Consider the following 17631-nt stretch of genomic DNA (forward strand, 5'->3'; position numbering starts at 1 on the left):
ACAAACAAAAAAGTTTCCTGGCTGCCCATTTTTCACAAGCATACTCTCTGGAACACCAGAGGTTTTATTTCATCTGTAGAGTGCTATCAAGCATCTGAATACCTGCCTGATACACAGCAGGTACAGAACAAACAACAAGAGCATGATGATTTTCTCCAGTTCCAAGGCTACTGTCTGACAAGACTTCTTGGGGGGAGATGTGAGGGGCTTGCGTCAGCTGTAAAACACCATAAATATAAGCTGTGACTAAGCTTACAAATAGATCCATTGATGAAGAAATGAAGAAATGATTCCTTTTCCTTTTCTAGTATAAAATGATTTCAATACTGGAGTGGGTGAAGAGAACATCTACAAGTGAAGAAATCCATCCATCCATAAAGTCTCGAAGTTGTCTCACAGTTCCAAATAGTTTATGACTCATGTATGCTTTGAATTTTTCTCAATACTTTTCATTTAAAAAACTGTGTGTGTATATGTGTGCACACACATGTGCACGCACCTGCCAGTACTAGGGCTTGAACTGAGAGTCTGGGCACTGTCCCTTAGCTGATTCACTCAAGGCTATATCATAGCTCCACTTCTGGCTTTTTAGTGGTTAATTAGAGTTAAGAGTCTCACAGACTCTCTTGACTTTGAACTGCAACCCTCAGATTTCAGCTCCTGAGTAGCTAGGCATTGAGCCACTAGCACCTAGCTATATAAAAGTCAATTCTTTGAATGAGATTGGAACGAACCCATTTTGAATCCAGAAGATGGGAAGAAGACTTCAGTGAGCCGTCACACTGGTGAGCAATTAATCTTGGTTAATGTAGACCATGTCAGTACATGATACATCAAAGGATAAAACAACAAATAAATTTCTACTAATAAGGTAATTCTAATAGCAATTAGCTCTAGTAATAGTACAGTAATTAGACTGAACTTCACAGGTATGATAAAGATAATATGCTTTTGCACTTCAGGAAAAAAAAATCGCAGCATGCTAAATTAGTCATTAAAATTAACCTGCATTCATTGGCAAGAGAGCTGATTAGAAAGGTAGTGATTATATGAGGCTTTTTGGATGAACTTTTAGAAAATGTCCAGACTCCTGACAACTGAAATATATTGCTGTGGAAATATAAACTTCCTAAGATATAAGCTGAATAAAACAAGAAAGAGTATTTTCAATGCAATTACTTGAAAAAAAAAGTGAACATTTTAATATAGTTTTCTCATGCACTGCTTTTCTTCTTCTGGAATTTCTTCTAATAGAAATCAGCATATTACCTATAGGTTTATTTTAATAATTATATGTTATTACTAAAATGTAGTCAACAGTATGAACTTAGATTCAAATCCCAGTCATTCCTAGTAAAGAAGTAAATAATAATGGGCTGGGAGGTGGCTCAGTGGTAGAGTGCTTGCCTCCCATGCCCTGGGTTCGATTCCTCAGCACCACATACGCAGAAAAAGCTGGAAGTGGAGCTGTGGCTCAAGTGGTAGAGTGCTAGCCTTGAGCTGAAGAGCAAAGGGACAGCACTCAGGCCCAGAGTTCAGGCCCCACAACCAGCAAAAAAAGGAAGTAAAATAATTTAACTGGTGACAGTGACACATACCTTTAATAATCACAGTGGCTCATGAGGCTGAGGTGCTGAGGATTACTGATCTGTTGTATGTTCCAGTCCTGGGCTTAACCTCAGGGCCTGGCCCCTCACTTAGCTTTTTTGCTCAAGGCTGACACTCCACCACTTAAGCCACATCCTCACTTCCAGCTTTTTGGAGGCTAATTAGAGATCAGTCTCTCACATTTTTCTGGCTTCTAACCGCAATCCTCAGATCGCAGCCTCCTAAGTAGCTACAATTGTGGGCATGAGCCACTGGTACCCAGCAGAACTGATGTTTTAAGCACTAGATTCTCCCAAGCACTAAATTCTCCTAATGGTTCCATTACTCAGTCCTCATAAGCTGCTCCTAATCTTTGAGTCTCTAAATAAAACTGTACGAAATTCCTTGCAACTGAGAGTAAACACTGTATCAGGTAAGGTAATTCCTATTATATACCTTTGGGATATAAACTTTATTAGATCTACTTTCATTGTACATAACTAGCTGTAATGTCAAACTTGAAAGGTCAATCTGTGATGAGTTCCTAGTTACAGGCAAAATTGTACATTTTTAGGAAATGTAAGATGCTTACGAGAACACATAACATTGAAGAGACGTTGAAACAACTAAGTGTGCGTAGTTCAGAGAGGCTTTAATAACTCTGTCACGGAACTCCAGCAAATCCACAGCATCATTAAGAACATTACGAACCTAAACAAGGAAAAATGGAATGCCAACAAACAACATTAACATTTTAATTACATGTTAATTAGGTAAGTTAAGACTAATTAGACACATGAGCAATATTTTAATTTGCATAGAAACTCAATGTACACTTGATTACTTAATTATATAAATAAGAATTTAACTAGGTATAAGATGCTATACTAGGTTCAAAAATCAAAAAAGTATAAATACAAATAAAAAACATTCTTAGAGTTGGGCACTGATGGCTCACGCCTGTAATTCTAGCTATTAAGGAGGCTGAGATCTGAGGATTGTGGTTCGAAGACAGCCTGGGCAAACTACAAAGAAAAAACCAGAACTGCCACTGTGGCTTAAGTGGTAGAATGCTAGGTTTGAAGTATAGGGACAGCAGCCAGGTCCTAAATTCAAGCTCCAGGACCTACCAAAAAAAAAAAAAAAAAACACCAAAAAACCCTACAGGGATTTCATAACCTGCAAGCCAGGCAGAATGATGTAGCAATGAACTGACAATACATTGGAATATTTAGTGATAAAGCTGACTGATAGATGGAGGGTGGCATGGGAAGTTGCAAAGACACTGTCCAAAAGAGTAAAAATAGCCCTTTTCAGTTAGATTTTACTTCAAAACTTCAATTCTTTTTTTTAAAGGTATTAAAAATCAAAAGTGAAGTAGGAAATATTTGAATTAAAAAACAAGAAAACAAAAACAAAACAAGAGTCAAGCTGGTAACTCATGCCACCACTGATCTGAAGATTATAGTTCATAGCCATCCTGGGCAGAGAAGTCTATGAAACTCCTATCTCCAATTATCCACCAAAAATCTGGATGTGGAGCTGTAACTTAAGTGGCAAAGCACCAGCCTTGAGTGAAAAAGCTAAGAGAGAGTGCCCAGGCCCTGAGTTCAAGCATCAATATTAGTACAAAAAACAGTAACAACAACAAAGAGTCCTGCATAACTAAGAACCTCAGCTATATATGCTAGGGAAAGCATTTCTACAGGTAAAAGCACAGAGATAATATATAAAAAACAGATATTATCCATGATAGTCAAAATTCTTATCAAGTTTCTAATAAAAATTTTACCATTCAGCAGTACTGGTTAAATATTGTGAAGTTATTGAAAAACTTCAACAGATAAGGAAAATGTTGGGCAAATTAAACTTTCTAGATCTTAATCAGATTAATACCAGCAATTTCAGAATGTGTGAGGCATTTCACTTCTATCACAGTGAGAAGTGAAAAACAGAGAAAACAATGTAATTGTATCTATAATGCAATTATGCCTGCAAGTTAATTATTTCTTTAAAGTCTTCTCAAAATGTTATCATTTTGCTATAAAAAAATAACAAAGCATAATGAACAAGGAAAGAACATGGAAAGAAACATAGAACAATAAAGCGTAAAAGTGCTTCTTGAGAATACTTGCATATCTAGCAGGATGGCTGTGGTCTGACTGCTTGTGTCCCTGACCCCAAATTCATGTACTGTGGGGTCTTGTGGGAAATGATTTGTTCTTCCCCTTATAAATAGAGGTGCAGAGACCTGCGTTATCACTTTCTAGTGCAGACACAAGACAGCACCATCTTTATGAGCTAGAAAAGTAAGTCTTCTTCAGACACCAAATTTGCTAGTACCTTGATCTTGGAGGCCAGGAGTAGCCTCCAGATCTATGGCAGAAAAACAGTCTATAGTTTACAACTGTTTAACGTAAGGTACTTTGGTAGAGCAAGTATTTATTATTCCTATGTGTGCTCCAACTCCTATCACCACGACAAGCAATAACAAAATCACATGTATGCATATTCAAGATCAAGTAATCTCATCTCTAGAATCCTATCCCAAAGACAGGCAAGCAAAACTACAAAATAAGATATACAGCCAGCTTACTACCATACTACCAGCATTATCAAAAGACTGAAAACAGCCCAACTGTCTACCAGGAACTTGAATACACTATGGTACATTCATATTCATACTATATAGCTGCAGCAGAACATGGAAGATTTATAGAGTCATCTCTGGGCTATAAAGTAAAAATGTAAGATACAAAACAGTATGCTTAAGCATTTTAATAAATGACATTAAATTTTAAGTGGAGGGCTATAAATTGAAAAACTTATAGTATTAAAAAGTACCATAAAGGGGCTGGGAATGTGGTTTAGTGGTAGAGTGCTTACCTAGTATGCATGAAGCCCTGGGTTCGATTCCTCAGTACCATACACAGAGAAAAGGCTGGAGGTGATGCTGTGGCTCAAGTGGTAGTGCGATAGCCTTGAGCAAAAGCAGCTCAGGGACAGTCCCCAGGCTCTGAGTTCAAGCCCCAGGACTGCCCCCCCTACCCCCCACAAAAAAATTGCCATAGACAACTTTAAGAAATATAAGAATAGAGAGGGTGAGAGGAAGGAGTAGAGAACGAAAGAAACTTGGAGCCCATGAAATCATTACTTGTCTTTACTGGAAGAGTGTTAAAAAAAATATTGCCAACACCAGGAACCAGTGGCTTATACCTATAAATCCTAACTACTCAGGAGGCTGAGATCTGAGGACTGAAGTTCAAAGCCAGCCTAGGCAGAAAAGTTCCTGAAACTCTCCAATTAACAAAAAAAAAAAAGCCAAAACTGAGTCTTGGCAACATCCTTGAGTGAAAGAGCTAAGTGCCCAGGCCCTGAGTTCAAGCCCCAGGACCATCACAAAGAAAAACAAACAACGTAGTCTTGGACCTTGTTGCTTCTCTGGCTCTTCTCACTTGCTCTGATAAACCAAGCTATCAGTTGTCTACTACCCCATGGAAAGGCCACACACCCACAGCTGCAGGAACTCTCCTATCCACAGCCCACCACACCGAAGCCCTCGGTCCTAAAGTCACTAGTGGACTGAATCCTGCCCATGAGCTTGAAAGCAAATCACCTGGAGTGGGCTTAATAGGAGACACTTTGATGACAGCCTTGAGAGACTGCGTCAGAGAAGCTGGCTAAGCCATGCCTAGATTCCTGGCTCACAGGAACCCAGAGATAATAAATGCTGGGGCTTCAAGCCTCTAAGTTATGGGATGATTATGCAGTGATAAATAATGAATGAATACATGCAGCTGTTCAAAAGCCAAAGGACAGACAGTCCTGGAGATCTCTTCTGTCTGCCCAGCCAGATTCTCTCTCCTGGTATGTAGGACTGGGTTTTCCTTTGGGAACAATTCTTTCCTCCCTTTCAGTGACTAAGTGGTTCAGGTAAGGCTGACTCATGTTCTCGTCTCCCTCAGCTAAATAGATTTGGCTCAGAATCACTCCTGAAGACTCAGCGTCGGGATGTCTGCTGGAATCGCTGGGAACAATGGCTCACTGGTAGATTTGAGGTAGAAGGGTAGAAGGGAAGCTTGAAGCACAGAAGGGAGAAGACTTTCCGAAAATGGAGGCAACCACAGAAAACGGAAGAACAGAAGAGGAAAGAAAGAGAGGAACTTCCATGTTACTTGAACCTTTGAAACAACAACAATGGTAGTCAGTCACTCTCTCAACTTCATATAAACCAATATGTGTTTTTTCCCCCTTCATTTCACACCTTAATTTCTGTTGAATGTATATGAAAAAGGAAAAGGTACTAACTAGGAAGTCCATGGAAACAGAGAACAAAGCTTGGTTCATTCACCTCTGCATTCCCCACTGCTTAGCCTGAGGTCTGGCAAGCAGTGACCATGCAATAAATACCACCAAATGCAAGAGGGAAATAACTTAGCCCAATTTAGCAAAAGCTGCAGCCAATGTTTTATAATCACTGAGTGTAAAACCTCCTTTAAGGTTCTCAAATTCTAAACCTTTAAAAATATTTACAAATATTAAGTACACCAATCATTTGGACTAGATAAGCCACTTAAAATCCATCATAAAAGCCCTCTAACCACTTGGATGACTCCTGTTTATTTAGAGAGACAAATATTTTCCACAACACAGGACATTTTTAAAAATTAGGACTTGAACTTATTTTTAGTAACCTCTTACTGGCAAGCTTCTAAGAATCATATATATAAAAGAATGTCCCAATCAGTTGATCAGAATGTAGAATGCATTCCTTATTACAGACATGGTGCCAGAATGTTTTGGTCCCTAAGTTAAATAACAGAAGTGTGTTTGTGTGTGTGTGCGCGCACACACACACACACACACTCTCTCTCTCTCTCTCTTATCTATACTCAACTATTAATTTCGAGGAAATGTGGAAGAACAGGCAGGCCAACCACACCCCAGGTAGCCTGGGGACTTGCCCTGGATTCCATCCCTACAACAAGAAGCAAAGCAAAACAAACAAACAAAAAAAAACCCACACCTCATAAGGATACAACCAGCTAAGTCTACACTATGAAAATCAAATCCTTTTGCTTTCTTCGCCAAATAAAGTACCAGGGGTCAGAAAGGGAGGTGAAAAAGGAATTCACTGACTAAAAGAGACAGAAGTAGCATGCAACACACTGTAATCACTTGGATCCTGGTTCCTAAAAACTTATTTTGAATTTTGTTTTGGGGTTTTTTTTTTGTTGTTGTTTTTATTTTTTGGGGGTCGGGTCGTGGGGCCTGAACTCTGGGCCTGGGCGCTGTCCCTCAGCTCTTCAGCTCAAGGCTAGAGCTCTACCACTTGAGCCACAGCGCCACTTCCGGCTTTTTTCTTTCTGCTTATGTGGTGCTGAGGAATCGAACCCAGGGCCTCATGCATGTAAGGCAAGTACTCTATCACTGAGCCACCTTCCCAGCCCTTACTTTGAATTTTGTGATGTGTAAGAGACAACTGAAAATTTGAAGACTTTATTTTACATTTGTTACTAAGGAACTATTATTTTCAATGTGTGCTGATGGTGCTACAGTGTGTTAAAATGAGTCTATCTTTTAGCTACTGTACTCAAAGTTTTACACATGAAAAGTGATGTCTGAAGTTGCTTAAAAATAATGAGGGGAGGGCTGGAAAGGTAGCTCAGTGGTAGAGTGCTTACCTCACATGAATGAGGCCCTGGGCTTGATTCCTCAGCACCACAAAAACAGAAAAACCAGAAAACTGGAAGTAGCGCTGTGGCTCAAGCAACTAGCCTTGAGCTTAAGAGCTGAGGGACAGACAGCACCCAGGTGCAGAGTTCAAGCCCCATGACCAACAAAAAGAAAAAAATTAGGGGAAGAGTAGACAGGGTAGGCAGGGGAAGCTTGATCTTGGGTTAATAACTGGGGGTTATTAATAAGCGCTTGACAATTTGATTTTGTACATATTCAATTCTCCATATAAACTTTTAAATGAGTAAAGAAAAACTATATTAGGACTCTGGTAAATATATTATCCAAATTAAAAAATTTGGATATTTTATCTCCAGTTAACCACTATAAAACTGGAAGTAGAGGTGTGGCTCAAGTGATAGAGTACCAGCTTTGAGTGACGAAGCTAAGAGACAGAGACCAGGCCTCAATTTCAAGCCCCAGTACAGGCACACAAGAAACTAAAGAGGGAACCATTGAGGGTGTTATGACAGAGTACTAGAGAAAGTAAATTTTACTAAATTATCGTGTGTGTGTGTGTGTGTGTGTGTGTGTGTGTGTGTGGTGTGTAAATGCCACAATGAGGCTTATAACTGAGTAGACAAGACACCAAGGCTCTCTGGCCTGTCATCTTCATCTCTCCTTGCCATATCCAAGAACGGTGTATTAATCTAAAAATACTTCACTTTAACATATTTCACTTCATATTGACCCCAAATATGGTAGCACTTGACACTGAATATGTGAAGCTGAAGGAATCTGAGAAAAGGAAAGAAAGCAGAAAGGCCTTCTAGCCTTCTCTCTGCTGTCATCTCCAGAAGCAGGTTATAAAAGGTAGGAAGGGTTTTCTGACCTTCCCCGAAACACTACAGGGAAGAGGGGCTTCTTACAGCCAGAGGAAGGAGCACCCTTATCTTGCAAACAGAAGACAGAGACAAGAGTGAGAACCAAGGGGCCTTGCTAATTTCTCCACAGTTGTCCATTCTGCAGGTGTGTAACCATTTCTCCAGATCTTCATTTCCTAAGAAGGCTCCCATCCCATGTAAAACTGACAGGAAACAAATCTGAATGCTTCTGTCTTACTAACTGTCGTAAGGGCGTCAGACATGAATCCAAAGATGGTAACAAAAGTCCTCCCTCAGACTTCCTAAGTCCCAGGAGCAACTTTCTGCCATTTTCTTATTTTGACTTAAATAATTTATTTTTCTGGAGGGGAGAGGGGCTGGTGGGGCTTGGATGTTGTCCCTGAGGTTTACCACTTTGAAACACAGTTCCACTTTCAGTTTTCTGGTGGTTAACTAGAGATAAAAAGTTTCATGGATTTTCCTATCAGGGCTGGCTTTGAACTGTGATCCTCATATCTCAGCCTCCTGAGTGGTTAGGATATGCGCATGAGCTACCAGCACCCAGCCTTAAAGGGCAATTTTTTTTTGTTTTGTTTTGCTTTGGGTCCGGTCGTGGGGCCTGAACCCACGACCTGGCGCTGGACGCTGTCCCTCAGCTCTTTTTAGCTCAAGGCTAGCACTCTACCACTTGAGCCACAGCGCCACTTCCTGCTTTTTTCTTTTTGCTTATGTGGTGCTGAGGAATCGAACCCAGGGCCTCAGGCATGCAAGGCAAGCGCTCTACCACTCAGCCACCTTCCCAGCCCTTAAAGGACAATTTTTTTAATTGAGTTAAATAAATTTATTTTATGAACAGTAAAAGTTAATGATAATTCAACCTTATCAGTAACTAGCAGGCTCAGCTTGCCTTGGAGTCAGCTGTATGTGCTAAGTTTGACTTGTGCATATTTGTCCTAGCTTCTTCAAATTTCCTCTTCCCTAACTTAATCCACATAGTCCCTAACTCCTTCAAATTTCCTTCACCACTCCTAAACATATAACCTTGGTAATTACTACACATAGCATCTCTTTATGTGATGAAAAAGTAGCCCATTGTACAGATCACGGAGCTCCAGTGGGAATATTGAGCTTTTACAGTGTAAATATAGTTAACTAGAATAACTCTGGGTATGGTGAAGAGAAGCAGATTTAAACAGCCATGACATAATCTTACCTGCATGGTCCTCCTTTTAGTTAATGTCACTTGAAAATTTTTCCACTCCCAACGTTGCTCAACCACATGTGCAAAAACAACATGGCCATTTCCACAGGCTCCAGCGATCTGAGTGCCATCGATGGACCACGCGATGTTAAATATGCTACCGGTGTTGGGTTTCTCTAAAGCATAGGACCACTGGACAAGGGAGGAGTGGGAAGAACAAGAGAAAAACTGACTTGTCAGAAAAAAAGAATTAATAAGCTGGGTACATGTGAAGATGTTAAGATTCTTTTGGAAAGAGTGTATATCATTATCTGGAATTATTAAAAATAATTTTATTAGGAAAAATGTAACCACAGTATAGAAACAGAAGCCTGAGGTAGAATTTTTAAAGTTCACAGTAGAATAAGTACAATAAAACCACATATAAAATAAAAAACTCACACCATTTTAATATTCATGACAACTTTTAAATGACAATGCTGAAAAGAGTCTGAAGGAAAAAATAAGACTTGTTCCTTTTGAGATCCTCTGTCATACATCCAAAAACTTATGAAATATTTCAAAATTTCTCTACAGCTGAAAACAAACACACAATGTAAAACATCTGATATACATTCTAAATCACAAGAGTGTGATATACATGAAACTATTTCTTCTTTTTCTTTTTCTCAGAATGTAGTGAATTAAAACATCACTGCTAAGTCCATCTTACCCAAGTCAGAATGGCAGTCATCAAGAAAATAAATAACAAGTGCTAACCAGGACGCTATTGATGGTAATGTAAATTAGGGCAGCTACTACAGAAATTAGTATGGAGGTTCCTCAGAAACCTAAGAACAGAACTAACCATAGACTCCCCCTCTTCCACTCTTGGGCATAGCCAAAGGAATGTATGTCAGAATACAGTAGAGGTACTTGCCCACCCATGTTTACTATAGCACTATGCAAGCTGCAGAACCAGCTCAGGGATCCATCAACAGATGATGGGAAAAAGACAGTGTGGTATATATACAATATGGTCTATTATATTCTGCCATACAGTAGAATGAAATTACACCATCTGCATGAAAATGGATAGGTCAGAGTATCATGTTAAGTAAATAAGCCAGGCTCAAGAAGAAATATTATGTGCACTTTCATAGGAAGAATCTAAGTATTATAATAATAATAATAGTAGCACATGAAGATAAAAATGTTGGACAGCTGAGCACCAGTGGCTCATGCTTGCAATCCTAGCTATTCAGGAGGCTGACATCTGAGGATTGCAGTTTGAAACCAGCATGGGCAGGAATATTCATGAGACTCTTATCTCCAATTACCCACCAGAAAACTGGAAGTGGAGCTGTGGCTCAAAATGGTAGAACATGAAACTTAAGCAGAAAAGCTCAGGGACAGTGCCCAGGCCCTATGTTCAAGCTCCACAAACAACAATGAAGACGAAGACAAAGATGAAGAAATAAATGTACTCTCTACCTGAATTATGTAACTGTGACCCCTCTGTATATCACCTTTATAATAACAAAAAAATTCCTCTTTACTACTGTACTCCTGAACTGAAAAGATCCTCAAAAACATCATCTCTGGCTTTGTTTGGCAAATTCAGTTTATAAAATTGTATTGTATAAAATGAATATAAATCACAGAGAAAATAGATGAAAGTCCCTTATAGTTCCTTAAGGCATATGATCTGATTTTAAAAAACATCTCCTCATTATTCTTTCTTACATGAAATTAGTGACTCACAGACTGTCTTAAATTATATATATATATATGGAGGAGTGAATAAACAGAAGGAAGGTTTATAATGATAAGCCAGTATCATTGTATAATGCCAATGTGCAAAGTGAAAAGGCTATACGCCTTTTATACAAGCAATAGCTCCACCTGCTGACAAATCAAAGCAATATCAGTCAGTTAGTTAAAAGGTGATCCTATTCTGCTGCTAAAGGCTTCTTCTGCCACAGCTGCTCTGCTCTGCTGCCACCTCCACCAGCCCCTCTTGGTATTACCAGCTCAACCCACTGTACTAATGATAACATTCAAGAAAAGGCTTGGGGGCTAGGAATGTGGCTTAGTGGTAGAGTGCTTGCCTTGCATGCAGAAAGCCCTGGCTTCAATTCCTCAGTACCACATAAGCAGAAAAAGCCAGAAGTGATGCTGTGGCTCAAGAGGTAGAGTGCTAGCCTTGAGCAAAAGAAGTTCAGGGACAGCGCCCAGGCCCTGAGTTCAAGCTCTACAATTGGAAAGAAAGAAAGAGAGGGCTGGGAAGGTGGCTCAGTGGCAGAGCGCTTGCCTTGCATGCATGAGGCCCTGGATTCGATTCCTCAGCACCACATAAGCAAAAAGAAAAAAGCTGGAAGTGGCACTGTGGCTCAAGTGGTAGAGCGCTAGCCTACCCCAAAAAAAGATAATTTTTCTCAAGTATTTCATTATAGTGACAGAGACAGAAAACTGACTAACACAACTCCAACTCTTTCTGTCACTGATGCCTTGTGAGCTCTTCAATGGAATAAGTCATTTTCCAGTAACAATGGGTAAATGTTGCTGACCTTGGCTATTTAGTGCTATGAAGTTCTATTTAGTTCTATTTAGTTGTATGAAAATGGGAATATCCTATAAGGAAAAATTCTGACACATATTCAAATATGAATTCTTAACAAAGAAAAATATGACCTTTGGTTTTAATTTTTTTTATTTACTATTAATTCCTTATAAAAGCAACTGAAATTTTGTGCAAATCATACTAATAGCTGAAACAAATTAAAACTGTACTCTCTATATTGATTGGCATCAAATTTAATACTTTACTATCTTTCAGTTGGTCAAAATGAATTATTTCTAGAAAAACAAGTAACGAAGCCCATAAATCTGGAATTGACTGAACCAATACACTCAGCAGAAAAATCAGAAAGATTCAGTCAAATGCAAGTCATTAAAAATATTTTGCACTGCCAGGCACCTATGGCTCACGCCTGTAATCCAAGCTACTCAGGAGGCTGAGATCTGGGGATCAAAATTCAAAGCTGACCCAGGCAGGAATATCTGTGAGACCCTTATCTCCAATTAACCACTAGAAAATTGGAAGTGGCACTGTGGCTCAAGTGGTAGAGTGTTCACCTTGAGCTGAAGAGCTGAAGGACAGCACCCAGGCCCCAAAGCCCACAATCAACAACAACAAAAAAAAGGAGAGAGAACTGGTTATGTGGTGCAACACCACATCTGACAGCACATCTGCAAGTGCTCACGTGGGAACTTACCCCTGTTTTATCACACAAGCGTAAAGTATTAAATGACCCAACAGCAAATATCTCTCCATCAGGAGCCCAGGCAACTGAGGTAATGGGATGTTCGTGAGGCTGTGAGTTGTACAGAAGGCGGCCATAACTATCCCACACCTATAAAAGCAAATTTTTAAAAAATCTTTTATAACAATCATCCCATTACTACAAAGAATTTTGTCCTTAAATAAAAATGAAGGAATCCTAATAATAAAATATAAGCAATAAAATATCTTTACTATTATAGAGAAGGGATAAAAATATAATGCATTCCTTGAACATTAAATATCTAAAAAATGTATTATAATTTTCAGATTTTGCTAAATCATAAACATTAAACCCATCTATTTTAAGTGGTTACTTACTTTTTGAGAAATTTTAAAGATTAGTGTATTTAAAAGTGATAAAGCAAATTCCATAGTGCCATAGGGTTAAGAGTAAAATTGTGAGCTGCTAAATATTTCACTTAAATTTCTTTCTGTTCAATGAGAGCTCTGTCAACTTTCTCCAAAATAATTGAATTCAATTAAAGTTCCTGTAATTGCAATTACTTTAAATTCTCTCCTGAGGCCTGGGAGTATACACCTCAGTGATACCGAGCTTGCCTAGCAGGTGCCAGGCCCCCATTTCAATCCCCAGTACTTCAAAAAGAAATAAAACCTTACTCTCCACAAGTTACTTTGGTCTAACTTATCAAGATGCATTGTTTTTATAACCTGACTTATGGAAGTGAAACCTCTTTGTACAACTATTAATAAAAAAAATGTTCTGAAATAGACTAGATTTGGTAAAGCAGTAAAGTTTTTTTTAATTTTAACAAACTGATTAAAATCAAGACACTAAAACCAGAGGCGGAACGGATGTTGCTACTTATTAAGTTAAATTTTAAATGTGAATGACAATTTTTATAGTTGGGATTTTAAAATACCAGTTAAAATTAGAAAGTTAGTTGTTAGGTTATTAAAGGGAAAAGACTGAAAAGAATATCCATATATGCTAAATACTTTTCATCTACATGGTATTCTTTAATCAAAAACCTATAAACAATGACATACCTTATATTTGCAGTCTTCACCAGCAGATAAAATAAGATCATTGACTGAGTTCCAATCTACTTTTAAAATTATGCCATCATGGGCTTTCCACTGTAAGAAAAAAAAAGACAGTATAACTTTAAAAGTTTTCTAGCTGTGCACTGATGACTCATGCCTGTAATCCTAGCTATTCAGAAGACTGAGATCTGAGGATCACAATTCAAAGCTGGCCTGGTCATGAAAGTCCATGAGACTCTTACCTCCAACTAACCACCAAAAAGCCAGAGGTGGAACGGTGGCTCAAGTGGTAGAATACTAGCCCTGAACAAAAAAGCTCACGTATAATACCCAGTCCCTTAGTTCAAAAGCTCACGTATAATACCCAGTCCCTTAGTTCAATTCCTAGGACACACACACACACACACACACACACACACAGTTGTTTTCTGTTTTATAAAAGGATATTTTATTTATTTATTTATTTTTTGTAACAGAGTTCTCACTACAACATTGCTTAAGCTGGCCCTGAACTCCTAAGCTCAAGCAATCCTCCTGCTCAGACTCTTGAGTGGTTAGGACTACAAGAGCACACTACTACGTCTAGCTGTTTGCTTCTTTCTAATACTTTATTCCTTCTAACATTCTGCACTATGCCTTATTGGCTGGTGCCATCTCCAAGTTACACCAATGAAAGCAACTCACAGCACCAGGTCTACTGTATAGCTTACGTTTCCATTAAATTGCTCAGATGTCTAGATTCCAGATGGAAATCACTTAGTGTTAAACTATTTCAAGTCTGACATTTATGTGAAAAAACTAAAACAAATGTTATATATTTCAGATTATCAACAGAATCCAAATCTGGCTGCATCCTTTGTACAGTTGATCCCATTACTGGTACTGAGATTCAGTCCAGAGCCTCAGACAAGCTAAGTACGCTCTACTACTGAGCTATATCCTACCTTGTTTTCTTTTGCTTGAACTCTACTGTGTGTATATCATTCTTTAGTATGTCTTCAATTTTTTCTGCACATTCTCTTTATCTTTATGGTCTCTGCCTTTTTTTTTTTTTTTTTGTCGGTCGTGGGGCTTGAACTCTGGGCCTGAGCGCTGTCCCTCAGCTCTTCAGCTCAAGGCTAGTGCTCTACCACTTGAGTTACAGCACCACTTCCGGTTTTCTGGTGGTTTTATTGGAGTTTAATGGACTTTCCTGCATGGGCTGGCTTTGAACCTCGAACCTCAGATCTCAGCCTCCTGAGTAGCTAGGATTACAGATGTGAGCCACCAGCGCCTGGCAGGTCTCTGCCTTTGGATTGTCCTTATCCTTTATAGGTTTGATTCACAATTGTACTACTACTGAGAATTTATATGTTCAAGATACATTAAGAATGCATATAACAGAAAAAATTTTTGAAAAAAAGAATGCCTACAACCGGGGGCACCAGGAGCTCACATCTGTAATCCTAGCTACACAGGAGTCTGAGATCTGAGGATCCTGGTTCAAAGCCAGCCCAAGCAGCGAAGTCCACGAGTCTCTTACCTCCAATTGACCACCAAAATGCCAGAAATGGAACTATGGCTCAAGTGGTAGAATATCAACCTTGAGCAAAAAAGCTAAGGGACAGCACCAAAGCCCTGAGTTCAAGTTCAGTACAGATACCAAAAAGAAAAACTAAGTTTTCCATGTATTTGTCCCATCTTATCTTTCTTAAGTACTATTATTGTTTTGCTTGTTTTTGTGTGGTTCTTGGTTTGTCATTTCTAATTTATGAACAATCCTTCCTCGGGGATCCTAGGCTTAGAACAACCTTTCCCTTTTCTCCTTGGGTGGGGGGCGTGGGGGGGCGGGGAATGGGAATGGATGGGAAGGGGAAACAAAGGAGGATGCTACAATGCTTGATAAGAAATGTACTCATTATCTTGCCCATGTAATTGTAACCCCTCTGTACAGTATTTTCACAATAAAAAATAAAAAATACTGAACTTCTACAGTAACTCTTCCTGCTTTCTGAACAGCACGAGAGAAAATATAAATGCAACATTTTTCATTAAGTTAAATATTCTCTGATATTCATAAAGTTCTATACACTTAATTTGTTCTAAATATTAGGCTTACTTTCTATATATACGAATACTCTTTAAAAGCTAAAGCTCTTAAAGAGAGCTCAGTATTTGACAAGATAACTTATAACGATGATTAAAGAACAACAACAACAACAAAAAGTCGATAGGCATATGACAAATACTATAAATCCAACATTCTAGAGGCTGAGACAAGACCAGCCTGGACTACCTAGTAAAACTTTGTATCAAATAAAGTAAAAAACAAAAAAATCTAAGCAAATCCAAAAGTTATGATTTTGTTTAGTTTCAAGTCTATACACTGGAAGCTGACTATAAATGTAAAAGACTCCTAGCTGTACTAAGTCATGTGAAAATTCAGAAATCCAAAACATCTTTATGATTTACTGGTATGATATGAATTGGACAAAGTAATAATCCTTCTTGGAAACATAAACAGATACTCCCTAATGTATAATAAAGGTTAATAAAACTACACACTTAAAAGACCTCAGACTGTAAAAAAAGACCACCCAGAAGAAAGAGATTTTAAGTAACTACTAGCTTAACATGTAGGTAGATCTGGATAGCAATTTACAAATACCTGAGCAGTACCTGTGAAACTTTTGCATTTGGTTGGAGAGGTTTAATGATGAGCTGTTTGCCTGCGGTGTAAAGAACCTTCTCTGAATCTGGGCCCCAGGCTACTGAATACACTGGTGTTCCTGTCAAAGACAGAAAAGGAAAAAGATGCTGAACAACTTTCACCTTTAGGCTGTGTCAGTCAGACTTTTTCATTGTCGTGACATAATACTGATGGAAATAATGTAAAGAAGGAAGGATAGATTTCCTCACAGATTCAGAGCTTTGGTCTATCATGGAGGGAAGGGCATGGTAGAGGATAACTTCTCAGCTCATGGCAGCCAAGAAGCTGGGCAAGAGACAGAGCAAGAACAAGCTATGCCCTTCTTAGATACTCTCCCCTGTCACTTGCTTCCTCCAGCCAGGCCCTATCTTCCACATTCAACCACCTCACCACAGAATAGTCTATTCACATTTTTCATCCATCAGCGGAACAAACTATTTATTAGAACTTTCACAATCTAAAGGTCTTTGAAATTAGCTACAAGGTGCTTTTCTAAATCTGCTGGGCATTTCTCAATCCAATCAAGCTAACAATCACAACTGAGCATCAGTGGTTCACACCTATAATCCTGAGATCTGAGCATCACCACACTAAGCCAGACAAATAGGGAAGTCCACGAGACTCTTATAGCCAACTCCAAAAAGCCAGAAGTAAAGGTAAGATTCAAGTGGTAAAGCTCCAGCCTTGAGCAAAAAAAGATAAAGGACAGCACCCAGACCCTGAGTTCAAGTCTCAGTACTGACACAAAACAAAAAGTAAATTTGAAAAAATAAATGAATCAAAATTAATATCGAGACTGTTACAAGGGGCAATAAAGCAATGTGAGGTGTCATTTCATTTCTTCCTTTTAGTATCCCTTTTAAACTGGAAAAAGCTTGATACTGAAATACAGACTGAGCTAATATTAATAAACAGAATTTTATTAATAGTTAATATTTTAAAAATCTTACGACCCACTGGCAATGCTATATTTTGTTTGTTGCAATCAGAGTCTATATAATCCAGGCTAGCCTTGAACTTGCCATCTTTCTGCTTCAGTCTCCCAAATGCTGGGATTGTAGATCTGTACTACCACCACCAGGGGCATGCTATATTTTTAATTTAGTTTTACTGTAGAGGCTATCAAGTCTTCCTGACCACATTAAGTTACACTTTCCTGGGGCTGGGAAGGTACCTCAGTGGTAGAGCGCATGCCTTGCATGCCAGAGGCCTTGGGTTCAATTCTTCAGCACCACATAAGCAAAAAGAAAAAAGCCAGAAGTGG

General features: G+C 38.8%; 1 protein-coding gene across 1 annotated transcript in view; it reads right to left on the reverse strand.

Moving 5' to 3' along the window:
* The window catches only part of Ift80 (intraflagellar transport 80), a 50460-nt gene that overhangs the window by 23320 nt on the left and 9509 nt on the right, over nucleotides 1-17631 (reverse strand). The window contains exons 2-6 of the mRNA XM_013016223.1: nucleotides 16337-16446; nucleotides 13682-13771; nucleotides 12606-12743; nucleotides 9361-9540; nucleotides 2180-2298 (exon numbers count right to left, since the gene is read on the reverse strand). Of these exons, the coding sequence (XP_012871677.1) occupies nucleotides 2180-2298; nucleotides 9361-9540; nucleotides 12606-12743; nucleotides 13682-13771; nucleotides 16337-16446 (637 nt within the window). The remainder of the gene's footprint in view (nucleotides 1-2179; nucleotides 2299-9360; nucleotides 9541-12605; nucleotides 12744-13681; nucleotides 13772-16336; nucleotides 16447-17631) is intronic.

This window comes from Dipodomys ordii, unplaced genomic scaffold (genome assembly GCF_000151885.1).
Source record: "Dipodomys ordii isolate 6190 unplaced genomic scaffold, Dord_2.0 Scaffold30, whole genome shotgun sequence".
NCBI lineage: Eukaryota > Metazoa > Chordata > Mammalia > Rodentia > Heteromyidae > Dipodomys > Dipodomys ordii.